The sequence below is a fragment of the Symsagittifera roscoffensis genome, chromosome 5, assembly GCF_963678635.1.
Source record: "Symsagittifera roscoffensis chromosome 5, txSymRosc1.1, whole genome shotgun sequence".
Taxonomy (NCBI): Eukaryota; Metazoa; Xenacoelomorpha; order Acoela; family Convolutidae; genus Symsagittifera; species Symsagittifera roscoffensis.
Genome location: NC_087066.1, coordinates 50,215,276 through 50,231,691, shown reverse-complemented (window position 1 = coordinate 50,231,691; position 16,416 = coordinate 50,215,276). Strand labels below are relative to the sequence as shown.

Below are 16,416 nucleotides of genomic sequence, written 5' to 3'. Positions count from 1 at the left end.
TGAAAAATGTTGCGGAAGTCATTGTGGCCGGAACATTCTGTGCTACCAGCTCATGAACCAATTGTAATGTAATCAGTCATTTCTGTGAACTTTAATGCACTTCCACGTCTGATGGATTGATTAAGTTTTTCCGCAGACTGGTTAAATTAAAAAATTGACTTCAAAAGTAACACATGAAAGCTTGCTTTCTTTTCTGAGTTAGTTTTTGTCGTCACTACGTGTTTCATTTTGTTTAATTATGGAGGACATCAGCTGATAGCTTATTTTCTTCCTTATTTAGTTATCTCGCGCATTTCATCGGCGCTTTTTGGTATTTGAGAGGTAAATTTGGAGTCTCAAATGAAACTGAACAAAACATAAGTCAATCCAATTGCCTTAGCAGCTAAATCGGTAACAGGAAAGTGTTTGAAGGCAGTATCAGAGAGTATAGACTTAAAGCGACATGTGTTGAGGATAAATGCTAATTGTGTTTCTAATTTCAGAGTTGGTTTGATAAAAACTAAGACGGTCCAACTTCAAAATTATCCTGTGAAACCGTAATACACTGAGACGCACGGTGCTATCAAGTTTCCCGTCAAGTTTATTTCTCAATATCCAGCCGGGGCTTTTCCTCTTTTTCAACTAATCTATTAGAAATGTCTCAGCCCAACCAAGCCCCAGGAGGACCCGGAGCCGCTCCCGGCGGACCAGGCCAGCCAAGACCACAGGGGGGATCGACGAAGCGCTTCCAGCAGACTCAAGCTCAAGTAGAAGAGGCGAGTACCTTACCACTGTGGTGACCATTTTGATCATTATATTCGCCCCAACTTTTTTTTTCTGCTTTTTATGGCGTTAGATGCCTGGTCCTTGAAAGTAATGCTTATATGAACTGCATTTTTTGAGTATCGGTCGTTTCTTCAAACAGTGATTTCAAAATGATCGGAGTGATTTGCTTAAACAGAAAAGACGAAATTTGCTTTGGAACTTTTGCACAAGAAGTTTTGAACATTATCCGTTTTTAATTTTCCCTTTTCTGTACGAGAAAGCTGTGCATCATGTGCATATGTTTTTTTAAAAGGTGGTCACCTCGACTTTGCGAGTATTCATTTTTGAGATTTATTTATTTGACCGAACATATCTTTATGCGTGGGTCGAATCCTGGGTGGAATAATTTGAACTGAATGCCTGCATGTTCAATTTGTTCAAACAAACAAGGGTTCGAAGTAATTCAGTTTCGTATGCAGTAATGATCAAGTTTTGCTTCCGGCTATCATACTCGTCATTCTAAGAAAATTAATGTCAAAATCTATCGTAATTGTGGCTTTTAAAATGGAAGTAGTAATGGAGAGGCTGGAAGTAATGCATGTGAAATGTGTTGGCAGGTAGTAGACATCATGAAAGTGAACGTGGACAAGGTGCTGGAAAGAGATCAGAAGTTGTCGGAGCTAGATGAGAGGGCAGACGCTCTACAGGCAGGAGCATCCCAGTTCGAGACCAGCGCCGGAAAACTGAAGTCGAAGATGTTCTGGAAAAACATGAAGATGATGATTATTCTGGGCATCATCATTGTGCTAGTGATAGGTCTAGGCGTCCTCTACTTCACTAAAGGCTAGAGCTAAGAAGAAAGGAAACAACAATTGATGAGAACTTTTGAAAGAGGATAACAAGGCCGACAGACACCGCCACGATATTCTAGCATCTTCATATATATATATATTCTGTGTTCCTTAAATGTCTTTCACGTCACGACAGACCTCGGGGCTTTTCCTTGTTGAAAATGTCTGGTGGTAAATTACTTTATCGAACTTTTGAATCTTGCTGTGTATGAAAGTGTAAATTAAGTTAAGTTAACCAAAGCGATATGCATCGAAGTAGAATTGTATCCAGTCAAATAGAGCAGATGTCGTTTGTTTTATGTTTTGTATTCCTTCCTACAGACAGGCTTAATGAAGTTGCAATATTTCCCAGAATTTTGGCTCTATGTATCATATAACTCTCGCTTCTCTAAAATTTACTCATCATTACTGCATCAACTTGCACGTAGATGTTCAGTGTTAAATTTGAGGCCCTTAAAGCTAAATCTGCAGTAGTCACAATTGGTAAGCCGATATTATTCTCTAAAAGAAAATAAGTGAGAGATCATAGTTGCAGAATTAGAACCATTCAAAACATTGAATCTTCGGTCTACTCAGTGTTTTGGGTCGAATCAGTCTTGTACTTAGATAAGTTTTTGGCTTTTTTCCAGTATCCTACTTGATTTTCACAAACTTCAGTTTTCTAAAGGCTGTCTAAGAGGGTTTTCTGTAAAAAAAAATCACAAAATATGCTAGTATGAACAAGTGAACAGAAATGAAAAGATCACTGTATATGGATTTTCACGCAACTTATTGTAATTTTAAAGAACTCTGTGGGGTAGAAATCTGGAAAAGAGACCATTCTTTGAAAATAAACAAAACGCTAATGAACCAACAAATCCCCCCCCCCCCCCCCCCCACCACCCCAACTCAACACGTGCTTCTCTCTCTCCGGCGGCTGTCTTGATTGTGACCTGCCTTGTCCCCTGTTTGATCTTACTTAACTGTACTCTTCTTCATGTTCGACTCTAAATCCAATCGGCTTTCACCAATCGCTGCAATTTCAAATTTGTATATAGAGAATAGAATCCAATCTAATTTATGTGAAAGTTATTAATTAATTCGGTTATTATGTATCTTGAAATATAAACACTTTCTGGGCCATCTTTCAACAGCGCCATGTTAAAGTGAATCTGAAACTTGTCTTATCTTAATGAGAGCAGAAGAGCAATCAGAAATAGAAACTACTATTACGATGAAAAAGAATAAAGGCTATTTTATGTCGTATTTCAGTCATTTCAAAATAACATTTGTTTATTCCATTTTTTTAAAGTAAATTGGTTGATTTTGTTTGGTTAACTCCATCTAATCAAGGTTGCTGTAATGAAGAAATGGCCTATTGGGGTATTTTGCTGCTTCTAATACCAATACTAGCACTGTGGTTCAAATGCTAACATGATAAGCAGTCGCTCCATTTCCCTTCGTTTTTCTTCCCTTCTAAATTTGTTTTGTTCACTCCCTGACAAGCGAAGCCGACCAACACAACACAGGCAACCAAAAATGAAGATTGCACGCGTGCAGGTTAATGTGCTCTATCAGGCTAGCAAAGGGAGAAAAAGTGTTCTCAATACTGTATTGAATATTGTGGCAAAGCTCTTCCTCATTTTCATTTTCCCATTTTTTCCATTCAAAAGCTCCCTCTAAATGCCGCACCGCATGTGAATTAATCCATATACCAACACATGTGCACAAAGTAAGCGAGCTGTGTTCCATAATCCATGCTCTTTTCATCATGTGAAATGATGTCTTTTGAGTCAGTGACGCAAAAGCGAGCTGGTCTTCGAAATGAGATGATAAATCGCCAGTCAGGAAAATTTATGCGCACAGAATTAAAGTGAAAAAATGATTAAAAGATGACGTAGGTTGTGAGCTTTTGGGGTACACAAGGTTCAGATTCAGGTCATGTTGTTGATGGTAAAACATGTCAGCAGAAAATGAAGTTTTCTATGCAGTAACTTTTTTCGCTCCCGACTATCATAATTGCCATACTAGGACTATTAGTGCCAAAAGCTATCCTAATTGTGGCTTTCTAAATCCACATTTATTTTTGGGGCTGAATATAAAGTTTTAGACGTTAGTTGCAAACTTGTATCTCTACTATTGCTATCACTTGAAGTTTGCTACTTACTTGGGGAATGTGAATTTGAACAAGTTATGCGCTTAATGCAATTGATGAAATTATTGAGCAATTACCTTTTCTAATAGCGTTGATCAATTTTAGCGAGAATGAATTTCTATATTTTAGATGTTAATATTTGTATAATTTCAAAGTATCAATTATGTACGCAAATCATTTGTATCAAGCAAGTTTTAACGTCAAAGCAAGGATGTAATGAATAGTTTTGAAATAATGAGCTGTTGTTTAAATTTTCAGATAGTATTAATTTGGTTGGTCTATATTGTGTGCGACAGGCGATGGGTTCTATAGGTGGGTTGCGTGAGAACCTGAACAAAGGAGCCAAGATTCCTTTTGTAACCACAGCTGCTCCTTCTAGAGACATGGAAACGGCAGGTGAGTCATCGAAATACTTTCTCAGTAGTTGATCTGTTGCTATTTCATTTGGAATGTTTTTTTTTCGAGTATGTCTGTCTGAGCAAGTTCGTTATTACTTGCTGGAAAAAGAAAAAGATCTGATTGAGTGGAGATGAGCTTGTTGAAAATAATGCTATTTACACTATAGAAGTTACGAGCGTAGTGGTTTAATACCAACCTGCTTTACACTTAGCTAGCGTAGACTTTTTTCCTACTTTACTCGCCAATAAAAGTGTGCATCAAAAGTGTTCACTTTGGTGGCTTTTTTTGCTATAATCACGATCTGTAGCATTGGAAAATTCATAACATGTTTTCTGTTTTATTTGTGGCTAGTGTTTGTGAGTTATTAAGTGGGCGTGGCTAAGTGGTTAGTGCTTGAGACTCATAATCTCTAGGTTCTAATCCGAGACGTAAGCGAATTTTTACTAATTCGAGGCTTATTTCTGCTTTTTCTCTTGCTTTTTATAGAGCTGCTTTTTGTCGTGTTCTCGCTAGTGTTTGCGAAACAAAGCTTCGCCTGTGTTCGAATTTGCGCTGGTTATCTAGTGCTGTTTAAATCAGTGCCTCCTAGACAAGAGAAGTTTTTCCGTCTGGTTTGGAAAACAGAAAGCTTAAATGCAATATGCTGCAATTCGAGTGATACTAATACGACCGGTAAATATATAGTATTGTTGAACATTGTGGCGAAACTTGTTTAGGTTGTGTTTTGTTTTTTTTTTCGGAAAATTTCGAAATTTGAACATATTTTTAAGTTCACTTAACTTCTTTTGTTAAAAGTAAGGCAAACTCCACAATCGAAAACAGTGTTTCACTTTATTTCCTGTGCTAAAAGAAAGGCAAACTCGACAATCGAATAGCTGTAAAGGTCACGAAAAACGTGAATGTTTTCCAATTTCGAAAATGGTTCTCTATCGTCAGATTTCCCATCTTTTAATCCATTTTCGAAAATGGTTCCAAATTGTCAGATTTTCCAGCTGTTAATCTTTGATCCAGTTTTTACACTTGTGTCAGCTTAGTAAATTGTTAAGAGCCTTCTTTTTTCTAACCTAAGTCGCCAATATTGGTGCCGTTTTGGGGCTTTTTAACAGCTTTTTGATAGCTTGTGCTTTGATATTCAAAAGGTAATTATTTGACCCAGTTGATGCATTTTTAATTCATCAAATGAACCGAAAAAAAACTATTTGTTTCAAACAACATAACAAAATAAAAACTCGATTTCAGAAATTTTTTGAAATGCATATTTTAATACATTATGTGGCTTAATGCTTTTCAATTAATTACAGCAAAGTGTAAAGTTCACGAAAAACGTGATCGACTTATAGTTTCAATAATGTCGTGTTCTCGCTAGGGTTTGCGAATCGAAGCTTAGTTTTATCGATAAAGTTAATCATGAATTGTTCTAGAAAGTCTTCAAAATTTAAAGTCATCTTTTTTTTGTTCCTACTTTCGAAGGAAGTGACGGAATATTTGTGCTCGGGGTGGTTTTTTTTCAGACAATTTTCGAATTTTTTATATCAGCCGAAGGGTATTGTTGTCTTGAGCTCAAATTTAAAAAGATTTGTCACGTGTGATCATTTTCTGTAAAGTTATGGGGGCTTAAAGATTGTCAATTTAGTATAATTAACGCGATATATTGTGATATTCTAACGCGGAGGTTTAATCCGTCTTAGAAAACGTTCCTAATTGAACTCAGGCGTGCTATTTTATCTATTTAATACTTAGCTGTAAGCTAAATATTTTACATCGTACTTTACATGGCGTGTGTCGGGATGATATAGCACAAATAATTGAAAAAAAAAATTGAAAATTGGTGTTTTATTAAATCAAATCGGTTTTTTATTCTATTTTCCTGCGTTCATTGCGACTCTTTTCCAACTTTCTGTTGGCTAAGTTTCGCTCTAAACGTTTATTTAGCATAAAAGGTATCGGCTAAGTCAAATCTTTCCTCTGTTTGCGTCACATGGAAGGCCAATTATGTTTTCATGCTAAAAGGTATTTAAAAACTTTCCCTTCAAAATTTGGTGTAATAAGTTTCTATGACATTTTTTTCAACTCAACGAGCGTCTACTAAAATTGTTGCGGTTTTGTAACCTTTCGTTTCTTGTTTTAATGCTAATTTAACGCTGGTAATTGTCTATTGATATGCTATCTTTACAATGAATTCATTCGAGGGAAGTCGTTGAACCAACTCTAATAATTCTTGTGCTTTCAATGTTTAGTCAAATTTTTTCGAATGTCTGCTACCTTGCCGTGCTGTTTGTGGTGTAGAGCAAAAAAGTGTCGAAAAAATAAGATTTTTTTTGAAACGATAACTGGTCGGAGCATTGTGCAACTTGCGCGGGTACCGGCGACTATTGTTTGGGTTTTAAAGGTAAAAAATTCAACCAATTTGTTGCGTAGTTGAAAATCAGGTTTCCTTGTCTTTTTCAGCTATTAGAATTAGATTGTAGAACTACCATTTGCTTTCTGGCTTGTTTATTTACCAAGTCTATGTATTGTGCGTGCAAACCGCGCGCCATTGATCATAAAAATAGAGACCAATGTCGTTCTTGCTATGTAGTTATGTATTTGTTTCTTTAGAGAGACTTGTGAAGCGTTTTACGAATGGGATGAGCAGTAACCGATACTTCGAGAATGACTATCAGAACTTCGAAGCACTCAAACATGAAATCAACAGACGAGGCAACAGACAGATGGAAAAGATGAGGTGCACTTTTTATGCTTGCAATGAAGTTTTTGGAATTAGTTGCGTAATTTCATGAGCACCAAGTTTTTCTGAGCTGCCGCCAAATTGATATACATTGATCGGTCAAATTCTATGCGCCGCGTGCAGTTTGTTCAAAATATCAGACTTTTTGAAGGGTGGTGAATTAGAAATAAAAGCAATGTGTTAAGGCGCAATTCGTTGTAAAAATACATGTTTTTTGAAATTTTTTGGATATTCGGATAAAATGTAACAATAAAATAGTTTGAGAATAACGGTGTTTGGCCATTTATGTTTCAGACAGATAGAACGAGCCCGTAAGCAGAACAGAGACATCAACTCTCTCAAACAGCACAAGCTGGCCTGGAGGAACTACTACGAGCGACTGTGTCGCAATGCGTCTCGTCTGGAGGAGGAAATTTGGAATGAGGTTGCGAGTTGTTCTTTTTTTCTGGGCTGAAAATGAAAATTATGAATTGATTCCTTGAAGTAATGAAAAGAAAGTGCTTGTCTGCAACTCAAATTGATTGTATGAATCGCAATTGAGTGTGCTTGAGAATACTTCGCTTCAGATGTACGAGTCAGCAGACAAGGCAGAGTGGTGTGAGAGTGGAGAGGAGAGTGCATTTGCTGAGTTGGTAGAATACAAGAAGTTAGTGGGGGAGGACACGCGTGAGTTGAGACAGGACATGTTGGCCAATGTGAGTGAATTGCGCAACGAAATCGACCTCCTCTTCTACGAACAGTGAGTGCCACTTGAGAACCACTTCGCCTCTTTAAAATTATTCTTACTCTGTTTTGAGTTATGCCGTAACGTCTGGTTTTCAAAGAAGAGAAAATATTTTCAGCTGAAGAAAGAGAATTGGCATTGAAACCAATTGGCTATTTATGCAAACTCATTTTCTGCAAATTTATATCGAGTGTTGTACGGAAGAGGTCATTTCAAAATGTGGAGAATATTGAATGGCATAGCTAATCTGCTCGTAGTGTATTTACCTTAGCTGTCGATGTTTCATCTGAAACTAATTGTCTGCTATTATGACTTTGAAATGTGGCTTGAAAACTTAGCAGACCTAAAAAGGAAATTTAGGTAGTGGTTGAAGAGTCTGAGTGCATTCGAGAGAAACCTTGATGCGTATTCGAGGATATTACTCTGATTGTTTTGTTTGATCAAATGTTTTGATGTGTTTTTAGAAGCGGCGTGGAAGATGAGAAGTTTGAGATTTTGCAACTGAAGTTGGAGGGGTTGAAGGAGATGATGGAGGTGATGGACAGTGAGCTGGTCGAAGAGGTCACACATCTTGAAGTTGATCTGATGTGGCTCACAGAATTTGAAGGCGACTCAGGACTGAAACATGCGAATCCAAGTCACGAGTTCGAAGGCTAGTTACACTTATTTCAACCAAAAGATCTGACATTTTCATGAAAATAGCATATATTTTTTGAGTTGAGCATTTCTAACGGTATTTTTTGACATTTTTATGCTTGCGAGCGTAGCGTATTAGTATGACTCTTCTTTTTTCCAAGCTAACTCTCAAATAAGTGCTCTCATATTTAGATCGTGTTATTGTTTTTTTCCGAAATTACAAAGTTTGAACACGCTCAAATTTGGTTTTTGCGTTTTGACTTAAGATCGTTTTTTACACTTGCGAAGCAAAGTGTATAAGTACGAACTTTCTTTTTTTCCAATCTAAGTCGCTGTGTAATATCATAGGTGCTTTGACATTTGATTAGTAAAAAGTTTACACAGCTGATGCATTTTTAATTCATCAAATAAACTCAAAAAAGTTATGTTTCAAACAACAGTACAAAGATAAAAAGCTCGGTTTCAGAAACTTTCCAACTCAATGTATCTCGCAATTTTTTTGAAATGCATAATTACACAAGCATAGCTTGTGTTATAGTATGAACTTTTGATAATAGTTTGACTTAATGCTTTCCGATTCATTACATGCAAAATTGTGTCCTTTTGTATTTGGTGCTACTTTTGCTGCATCGAATTGGCAATTGATTAGCATATGTATCTGCGTTATTGGTGGCTAGTTTTTGGGGATTTTAAGCATCCATGGCTGAGTGGTTAATTCGTTAGACTCGGATTTGCTAGATCACAGATTCGAATCCGACACGTAGTCGAGGTAGTGCTTATTCGATGCTTATTTCTACTTCTTATTTCACTTGATATAGCTGCTTTTTGGCCGTGTTCTCGTAAGTGTTTGCGAAGATCAGCTTCGCCTGTGTCAGACTTCCAATTCATTTACTGAAAGGAAGGCGAAATATGCTCTTTAATTATGAAGCGGAATCGAGCGTAGTTTTATGTTACGAATCAGCCTTTTTCTAAAAAAAGTCGAATAATTAGTGTTAATTTTGGTGTGCGCTTTGACTGCGTAGCATAAAAAATCTAAAAGCATGCGTTCGATACACTTTTTGGCGGCAAAAGTCTACATATTTCAAAAGCATATGGTCGAAATGGGAGGTTGTTAGAATCGTAATCTGCAGTTTGGCGGCTCGATTCCATTAGATGACAAGACGGTTCGAGTCCGGTAGATGGCAAGTTACTTATTTTTACACAAGCCAGCGTAGTGTATGCTATGACTTTACTCTTTTCCAACCAAAGTCGCAAGGAAAAATGCTCATTTGGTATAATCACGATTTCTAGCGTTTGGGAGTTTCATAGCATCTGTTCCTCTGTCTTGGCGGCTGGTGCTTGCCGTTATTCATGCGACCGTGGGGCAGACGGAATGGCTCGCTATTCCGAATCTTCGGGTACAAGTTTCGATATCGAACTTAGCATTAATTTTTATCAAGAGTCGATGAACGTAGTTCAGACTTTTATATAGGTCCAGTAAAATTCTAAAACTTGTTGACGCTCAAATGTACTTTTTCGCTCTCTGATTTTTGATTTCTTTTTAAGTTCAGCTCATTTCCTTTGTTAAAAAAGAGGGTAATTCCATTATCGAACAGCAAAAGTAAAAAAAACTTTACCTCATCTAGTTTTCTCAATTGCTTTCATTACACAAGCAAGGCTTGTGTTATTGTATGAACTTTCTTTTTTCCAATCTAAGTCGCAAATATTGTTGCGACAAAATGTGTTCATTGTGATCAATAACCAGCTATTAAGTAGAGCCAATGCTAAGGATATGAACACAGACTATTATATTACAAATAGCTCTTTAGCTTCAAAGTATCATGGATCTGTAGCGTAGAGGTAGGGAAGGAGACCTGCAGCAAAATAAGAGGGTTCGAACCTGGGCAGGGTCGGATGTTTGAATGGATTTTTTTGAATACTGGTTTAAATGCGTCCGCTCTATAAATTGAGGCATGTTAGCTGGTAATTTTTTTTTCATATTGACTGGTACTGCTAATGTGTCTTAATTGGCTTGCGTCTCTTAACAATTATGTAGACTCATAATTGGCGTGTGTCTTTTATGAAATTTTGTATACTCAAAGTTTTGCTCACTCAGTTTTTCCCCAGTAGGGTTATCAGTCATATTTTTGCTTGTGTATGCGAAGTGCAACTTCGCCTCTGTGTTTTATTTTTTCCATCTGCCTGTTGGCTATGTTTTATGTTTGGTGGCATTTTGGTGCATAGCATTTCGAGGTTGCAGGTTTAAATAAGGCACAGCAAAAGTTTTTCTAATTCGAAGCTTATTTCTACCTATCTCTTTTCTATTTTTAAAGCAACTTTTTGTTTTCTCGCTCATGTTTGCCCTCTGTGTTCTTTTTTCACCTCTGGAAGATTTTTTTCACCTCTGTGCAATTTTTGTGTAGATTAGTTTTTCTATTCCATTTGAAACAGCATGAGTGAATACCGTCCACTTGTCCACTTAATGAAAGAGTATGCTGCTCTTTTTCAGTTCTATCGCCCCTCCTTGGTTTTCCTGAAATTCGATTTGTGAAAGCTTTTTTAACATGACTTTTGGTTTTCTAAATATCAAAAAAGTAACGTGCCAGAGTGCGAAATTGTAGGAACGTTTCTAACATGGCAATACTTCTATGAGCAATTTTCAGACCACTTCATAAATTTTGGTGGCGAGAAACTGAAAATGAGCGTGAATTCAATGCTACTTGTATTAACTGAAGAGTGGCACAGTTGTTCAGACAAGTGACTCCTACTCTTTGCTTTTCCAGATGTTTTTTGTTTTCACTCTTGCGCTTGCGATATATTACGCTTGCGATAGGCGAGGGTATTGCTATGGGTACTAGATTTTTCCCCCTTAAAAACATTGTTCACAGGACTCATTCATCTACTGGACTTTTCTGTTGCAACATACATATATTGAGTATATTAGCTTTTTAAAAATACGTCCTAAGTGAATTTTGCTTTTTCAATTGTTGTAACATTATTTGTTAACGTTTCTCTTTTTAAAACTTTTTTCGGCCTAATAGGTTTCGGCTTCTTACGCTTGCGATAAGCATGCGTTATCAAATCGTAATGTAGACTTTTTTCTAGTTAACAACTAGTTTAACAAAATCATTAGCTGTTTTCGCAAAATTGAACTCTTTTTGAATTTTCTTAAAATTACCCTGGCAAATCTGAGATTACAAGTTCAATCGAAGTAAGCGGTTGCGCGAGAAATTTTCCTGCAGAAGCGGCTACTTTTTACTTTTTTGTAAGAGAAACGTTATGACTTTGGAAACATTCCAAAATATCAAACATTTTCACTCTTCTCACTAATTTTAGTAGAGAAAGCAACTAAGGTTTTGGACAAAGTCCAATTTTTGAAAGTTGCGCATTTCGTGCCGCAGCAGTATAACAAATTCAAAAAAAATTCAAACACGTGCTTCCAGCTTTAGCTGGACACTAGGTGTTCTTCCTCGAGTTATACGAAAATTTTGGTTCACCTAGTTTTTCTCGACATTTTTCATTTTTTTTCGACTTATGTTTTTATATGATTGTGTTGTATCGCAAGGGGTGCGAAGGTCCGCTTCGCCTCTGTGTTTAATGTCGATTTGGTGGCCTCTCATTACATCGCTTGATGACTGAAATAGTTTGTATGTGCTTGTGTGTGTTCTTAGAGCAAGACTTAAATTTTTTTGGTTCAGAGTTTTTTTCGATATGGAGGGTTTCTGCTCAGGTTTTTCGGCTTTCTTACCAGTTAGTAATTATAAATTCAAATTCAAGCAAACATACGTTACATGTGGCGTAGAGGTCAAACAACTGTTTGAGACGGCAAAGGCTTGTACTTCGAGTCTGAAAGCGACCTATTTTTTGCAAACTAGAGTTTCCGTGCTTTTTCGGACTATCGTCCTTCTGTTCGTTTTTGTCGGCTTAGTTCACCTATCCCGACTTCGGATGGTTCAATTTTCTACCAAGGTGCTGTAACACCCGTGCTTGAAATGCCTAAGCCCGGTGGTTTGATTTCAGCCGATACATGTTTTTTGCAAACTTTCGGCTAGTTTAGATTATGGTCTGTCTGCTTATTTTTGTCGTCCTAATTCCGCTGAAAAGAATCTTTTAAAAATTCGGCTGATTTCTAGCATTTTGAAAGCTCCCTGTTAAGTTTTTAGTGGTGTATGTAATTGTGTTGCGGATACTTTAAGCTTTTGTTGCAATTTTAGTTCACAATTTTCAATGACCAAGATGAGTTTTTTTATTTCAAATTTTTTGTTTAGTTGATTTAAATGACAGGCATTAATTTTTGTATCACAAGTGGTTCGACGCTCAGCTTCGCCTCTTTGTTAAGACTGGGTGGCTTGCGTTGAAGGTTACCTTATTGCGGTCAATTCACAGCGAAATTTAAAAAATTAACTATTGATTTAGTTTTGTTACATTTGGGCAGCATAATCAAAAAGGCCATATATTTGCTTCTTCGATAGTTACTTTTTTAAATTAATTCCTTGTGTTCGTCAATTTTTTTTTACATTTGTTGGTTTTCACATGTATGTTCTTGCATTTTTACACCGAAGACTTTAGTCAAGGTGTTATGGTATCGTGTAACGGGTTTTTTTTAATGTTGTCTGTTGTCAAGTGTCGACAAATAACGTCCACAGTTATCAATTATCATGTGGGCTGGACTATATCGCGCTATGTCACGTGATTGCGTATGTTTGTTTCTTTATTTGTTCATCTTTATTTATTTAATTATCTGTTCTTCTATTTATTTAATTATGTTTAGTTTGCTTATATTTATTTATAATTTATGTATGTACATATTTATTTTTGTTTATTTTTATCACGTGTTTTGTTTATTTATTTAATTATTCTTTCTTTCATTTAGTTTTGCTTTTATTATTTCTGCGTGTGTATTTATTTAATTTATTTATTTTCATTTATTTATATTATGGGTCTGTTTGTTTGGTTATTTGTTCGTATATATTTTTTCATGTCTATTTAATTATTTGTACATTTCACTTTTGCTTTTATTTATTTATTTATTTATTTATGTATTTATTTATGTATTTATTTATTTATTTATGTATTGATTTATTTTTTTATTGCTTATTTATTTATCAGGTGTGTTTTGTTTATTTGTTGATATTTATTTCTATATTTATTTAATTATTCTTTCTTTCATTTAGTTTTGCTTTTATTATTTATGTATGTGTATTTATTTCATTTATTTATTTTCATTTATTCATATTATGGGTCTGTTTGTTATTCTTCAATTATTAGTTGTTCAAGTTGTTTGGTTTTTGCTTCAGTTTCTATGCCTTCGGTGTATTGCGCGTAGCGCCTATGTTGTGAACGAGTTTTTTCTTGCATTTATGAAGTGATTAAGAGTAATGGACGTAGTGAAGACTCTTTTATAGGTCTTGCTGATTTTTTTTCAGGAAGTCATAAAAGTCTCTAATAACTAAAGATGTGCATTCATACATATTGATGCATTTATGAATGCACTTACTTATACATGCACTTTTTGAGTTCAATTCAAATTTATCTGCTGAAAATGACGTAAATAGCACTCTCCAAAAATGAACGTGGAAATGGCGCGGAATAAAACGTGAACGATTTGTAGTTTCGAATTTATTTTTCAGATTTCCAGAGGAATAAAAACTTTACCTGTTGATATAGTTTTCTCAAGTTGGCTATGTTATAAAAAAAAGCGCCAATCATAAATCGTTCTAGAAATTCAAAGAGCTTAAAGGGCATCTTTTTTTTTTTGAAATTCGAAAGTTGAGATTTTTTTCAACAAAGTCAGTGTTTCTTATGTTTACTTGCGTTCATTAATCTTTTCCAATTTTGATTGGATATGTTTAACCAACAATTTTGTATAAGTTTGAAGGTGCTAGCATGATGAATATCTCGAAGCTTTGAATTTTACCTTTGCTATGACCTAGTAGTATAGCTTAATGCTTACAAAAGATGAAATATCGGGGGAGGGGGTTCGAGTTTCTAAATGTTTTATAGCTCAAAATTTTTCAACTACAATTGTAGTGACTCAGTTGTCGCTTATAAATTTGTAACGAATCACAAGTATTGCGAAGCTCCGGTTCGACTCTGCCTAATTTGAATCATTTGTAAATTTAGGTGTTCCTCTTGACTTATTGGTGGCAGATTTTCCACGTGACAACTTATGGAGCTCTCTTATGGCAGAAGTTGTTTTGATGGATGAGAACTTCAAACAGCGTCTAAGAGAATTGGACGTCGAATACCTGCATATAATTAGGTTGGTCCGCTTGAAAAGATGTATTTACGTGCACAAGCAAAATGTTGAGCATGCAGTGGGGGCGATTTTTGTATTCGGATGTTGTTGCATGCAAAACTGGGTATCACAAAGAACTCATCAGACAACGAAGAATCGGAAAAATGGTTTATTGTTCTGACGATTTGAAAATGGGGAGGAAGTCATAAAAAGCCTTTTCAGTCGTAATTCAAACGAAGTTTTAAAATTTCGAAAAAATTTTTCCAGTGTCGAGAAAAACTGGTTTAAAATTTTTATTTTGTTCTAATTTAGAATTAATAAATTGAGCTTCCAGGCTTACTACAATAGCTTATTTATGCTTACATTAAGCCGTGAAAACTTAGTTTAACTCGAGTAAGCTAAGTTTGTGGAGTTTTAAGCGCCATTTTGGTAATCAAAATTCAAAAAAATATCTGCAAAAAAAGTAAAAAAATTTTTACGATTTTTTATTTCGTTTTTTAAAGAGTAATGAACGTAGTGAAGACTCTTTTAGAGGTCTTGCTGATTTTTTGTTTTTTTTTTCAGGAAAAAGTCTTAAAATATTGATGCACTTAAGTATAATGCACTTTTTGAGTTCCATTGAAATTCATCTGCTGAAAGTGACGTAAATAGCTCTTTCCAAATACGAATGTGGAAATGGCGCAAAAAAATTTGAACGATTTCTATTTTCGAAAGTGGAATTTAATTTCTAGATTTCCAGCGGAATAAAAACTTTACCTATTGATCCAGTTTTCTCTAGTTGGGTTCATGTTGTCAAAAAAGCGCCAATCATAAATTGTTCTAGAAACTCAAAGCGCTTAAAGGGCATCTTTTTTTTTGAAATTCGAAAGTTGAGATTTTTTCAAGAAAGTCAATGTTTTTTTTTCATGTTAAATTGCGTTCATTGCTCTTCTCCAATCTTCAATTGGCTATGTTCTAGTCAATTTTCTTCTAAAACTGTTTTCCATTTGGCCTATTTAACTATGATTATTAAACTGTTTCGTTCAGTTCTTTTTAGCTAACCACGTAGAATAAAACGTCACTTATTTGAAAAAACTTTTCAGATGTTTTTAAGACCATGGTCGGAACATTCTGAGCTACTTGCACAACAATCGGCTATTCTTGTTTTTAAATTCTATTCTTTTGAGCGTTATCCAACTCGAATATGGACTTTTTTCCAGTTAACAACTAGTTTAACAAAATCACTGAATCATTTCTGAAACATTCAATTCTCCAGCAACGAAACATGCTCAATTTCTTGAAAATTCAAATTTAACTACTGGGGTACGAAAAGTCTTTATAAAAGGTTAAGGGACTACGCTCGACTCCGTTGAGCCCCTGTTTTTTGAAACCTAAAATATTTAATATCAAAAAATGATCGGCCTATGGGTTATCTGCTTATGGTTTGTAAGCTTAGTTGCCACATTTTTTTTACTCCTCTTGTTTAAGATATTTCTTTTGTAACGGAAAGCGTTTTGTGATTCTTTGGTGTAATCTGTTATTTTAACACTTGTGGGAGCAAGTGTCTTGGAATCGGGAATCAGACTTTTCTTACATATTTCTAATTGAAATTGACGTTGCTTTATTATCGAACCTTAGCAAATTCGGGCCTCATGCCACTATAGTTTTCTCGGCTCAGTTGCCACCTCACAATTTTTTTGCGCTGTAGACAATTTTTGTTTCAGTCTCAAGTGCCGTTGATTGACTCCTGTAGTTTTTCAGAATTTCTCTACTTGACTAGTATTTTCCGGTTTTTTGATTTTTTTGCTTACAATTTTTTTTCTGCCTAAATGATATCGGCTCTTGTTTTGTCGGTTTGAAATGGTTTCGGCTCTTGTTCTGTCCGTTTAGTGAAATCCCTTTGCATTGGTACATGGATAAAAGACGATTATTCATGTTTGTAAAAAATCAGCGCGGTCGATTAAATAAAGGTTAAAAGTCCAAACTTTTTAATCGCTCAACATA

The 16,416-nt window shown here is 35.5% G+C and overlaps 2 protein-coding genes across 2 annotated transcripts in view; both read left to right on the top strand.

Annotated features, from left to right (window-relative positions):
* Nucleotides 1-454: 454 nt before the first annotated feature.
* Nucleotides 455-3,921, top strand: LOC134846993 (vesicle-associated membrane protein 1-like). The gene is made up of 2 exons (XM_063864466.1): nt 455-755; nt 1,362-3,921. The coding sequence occupies exons 1-2, from the start codon at nt 636-638 to the stop codon at nt 1,590-1,592; spliced, it is 351 nt and encodes a 116-aa protein (XP_063720536.1). The 5' UTR covers nt 455-635; the 3' UTR covers nt 1,593-3,921.
* Nucleotides 3,922-3,991: 70 nt separating this feature from the next.
* The window catches only part of LOC134846992 (coiled-coil domain-containing protein 148-like), a 34,341-nt gene continuing 21,916 nt past the window's right edge, over nt 3,992-16,416 (top strand). The window contains exons 1-6 of the mRNA XM_063864465.1: nt 3,992-4,125; nt 6,727-6,853; nt 7,151-7,280; nt 7,423-7,595; nt 8,045-8,232; nt 14,319-14,457. Of these exons, the coding sequence (XP_063720535.1) occupies nt 4,029-4,125; nt 6,727-6,853; nt 7,151-7,280; nt 7,423-7,595; nt 8,045-8,232; nt 14,319-14,457 (854 nt within the window). The 5' untranslated portion in view covers nt 3,992-4,028. The remainder of the gene's footprint in view (nt 4,126-6,726; nt 6,854-7,150; nt 7,281-7,422; nt 7,596-8,044; nt 8,233-14,318; nt 14,458-16,416) is intronic.

Excerpts from the sequence above, each read along its gene's own strand:
- LOC134846993 (XM_063864466.1), top strand. The coding sequence starts at position 636 with ATGTCTCAGCCCAACCAAGCCCCAGGAGGACCCGGAGCCGCTCCCGGC. Across the intron at positions 756-1,361 it reads CTCAAGCTCAAGTAGAAGAG|GTAGTAGACATCATGAAAGT; the intron begins GCGAGTACCTTA and ends ATGTGTTGGCAG.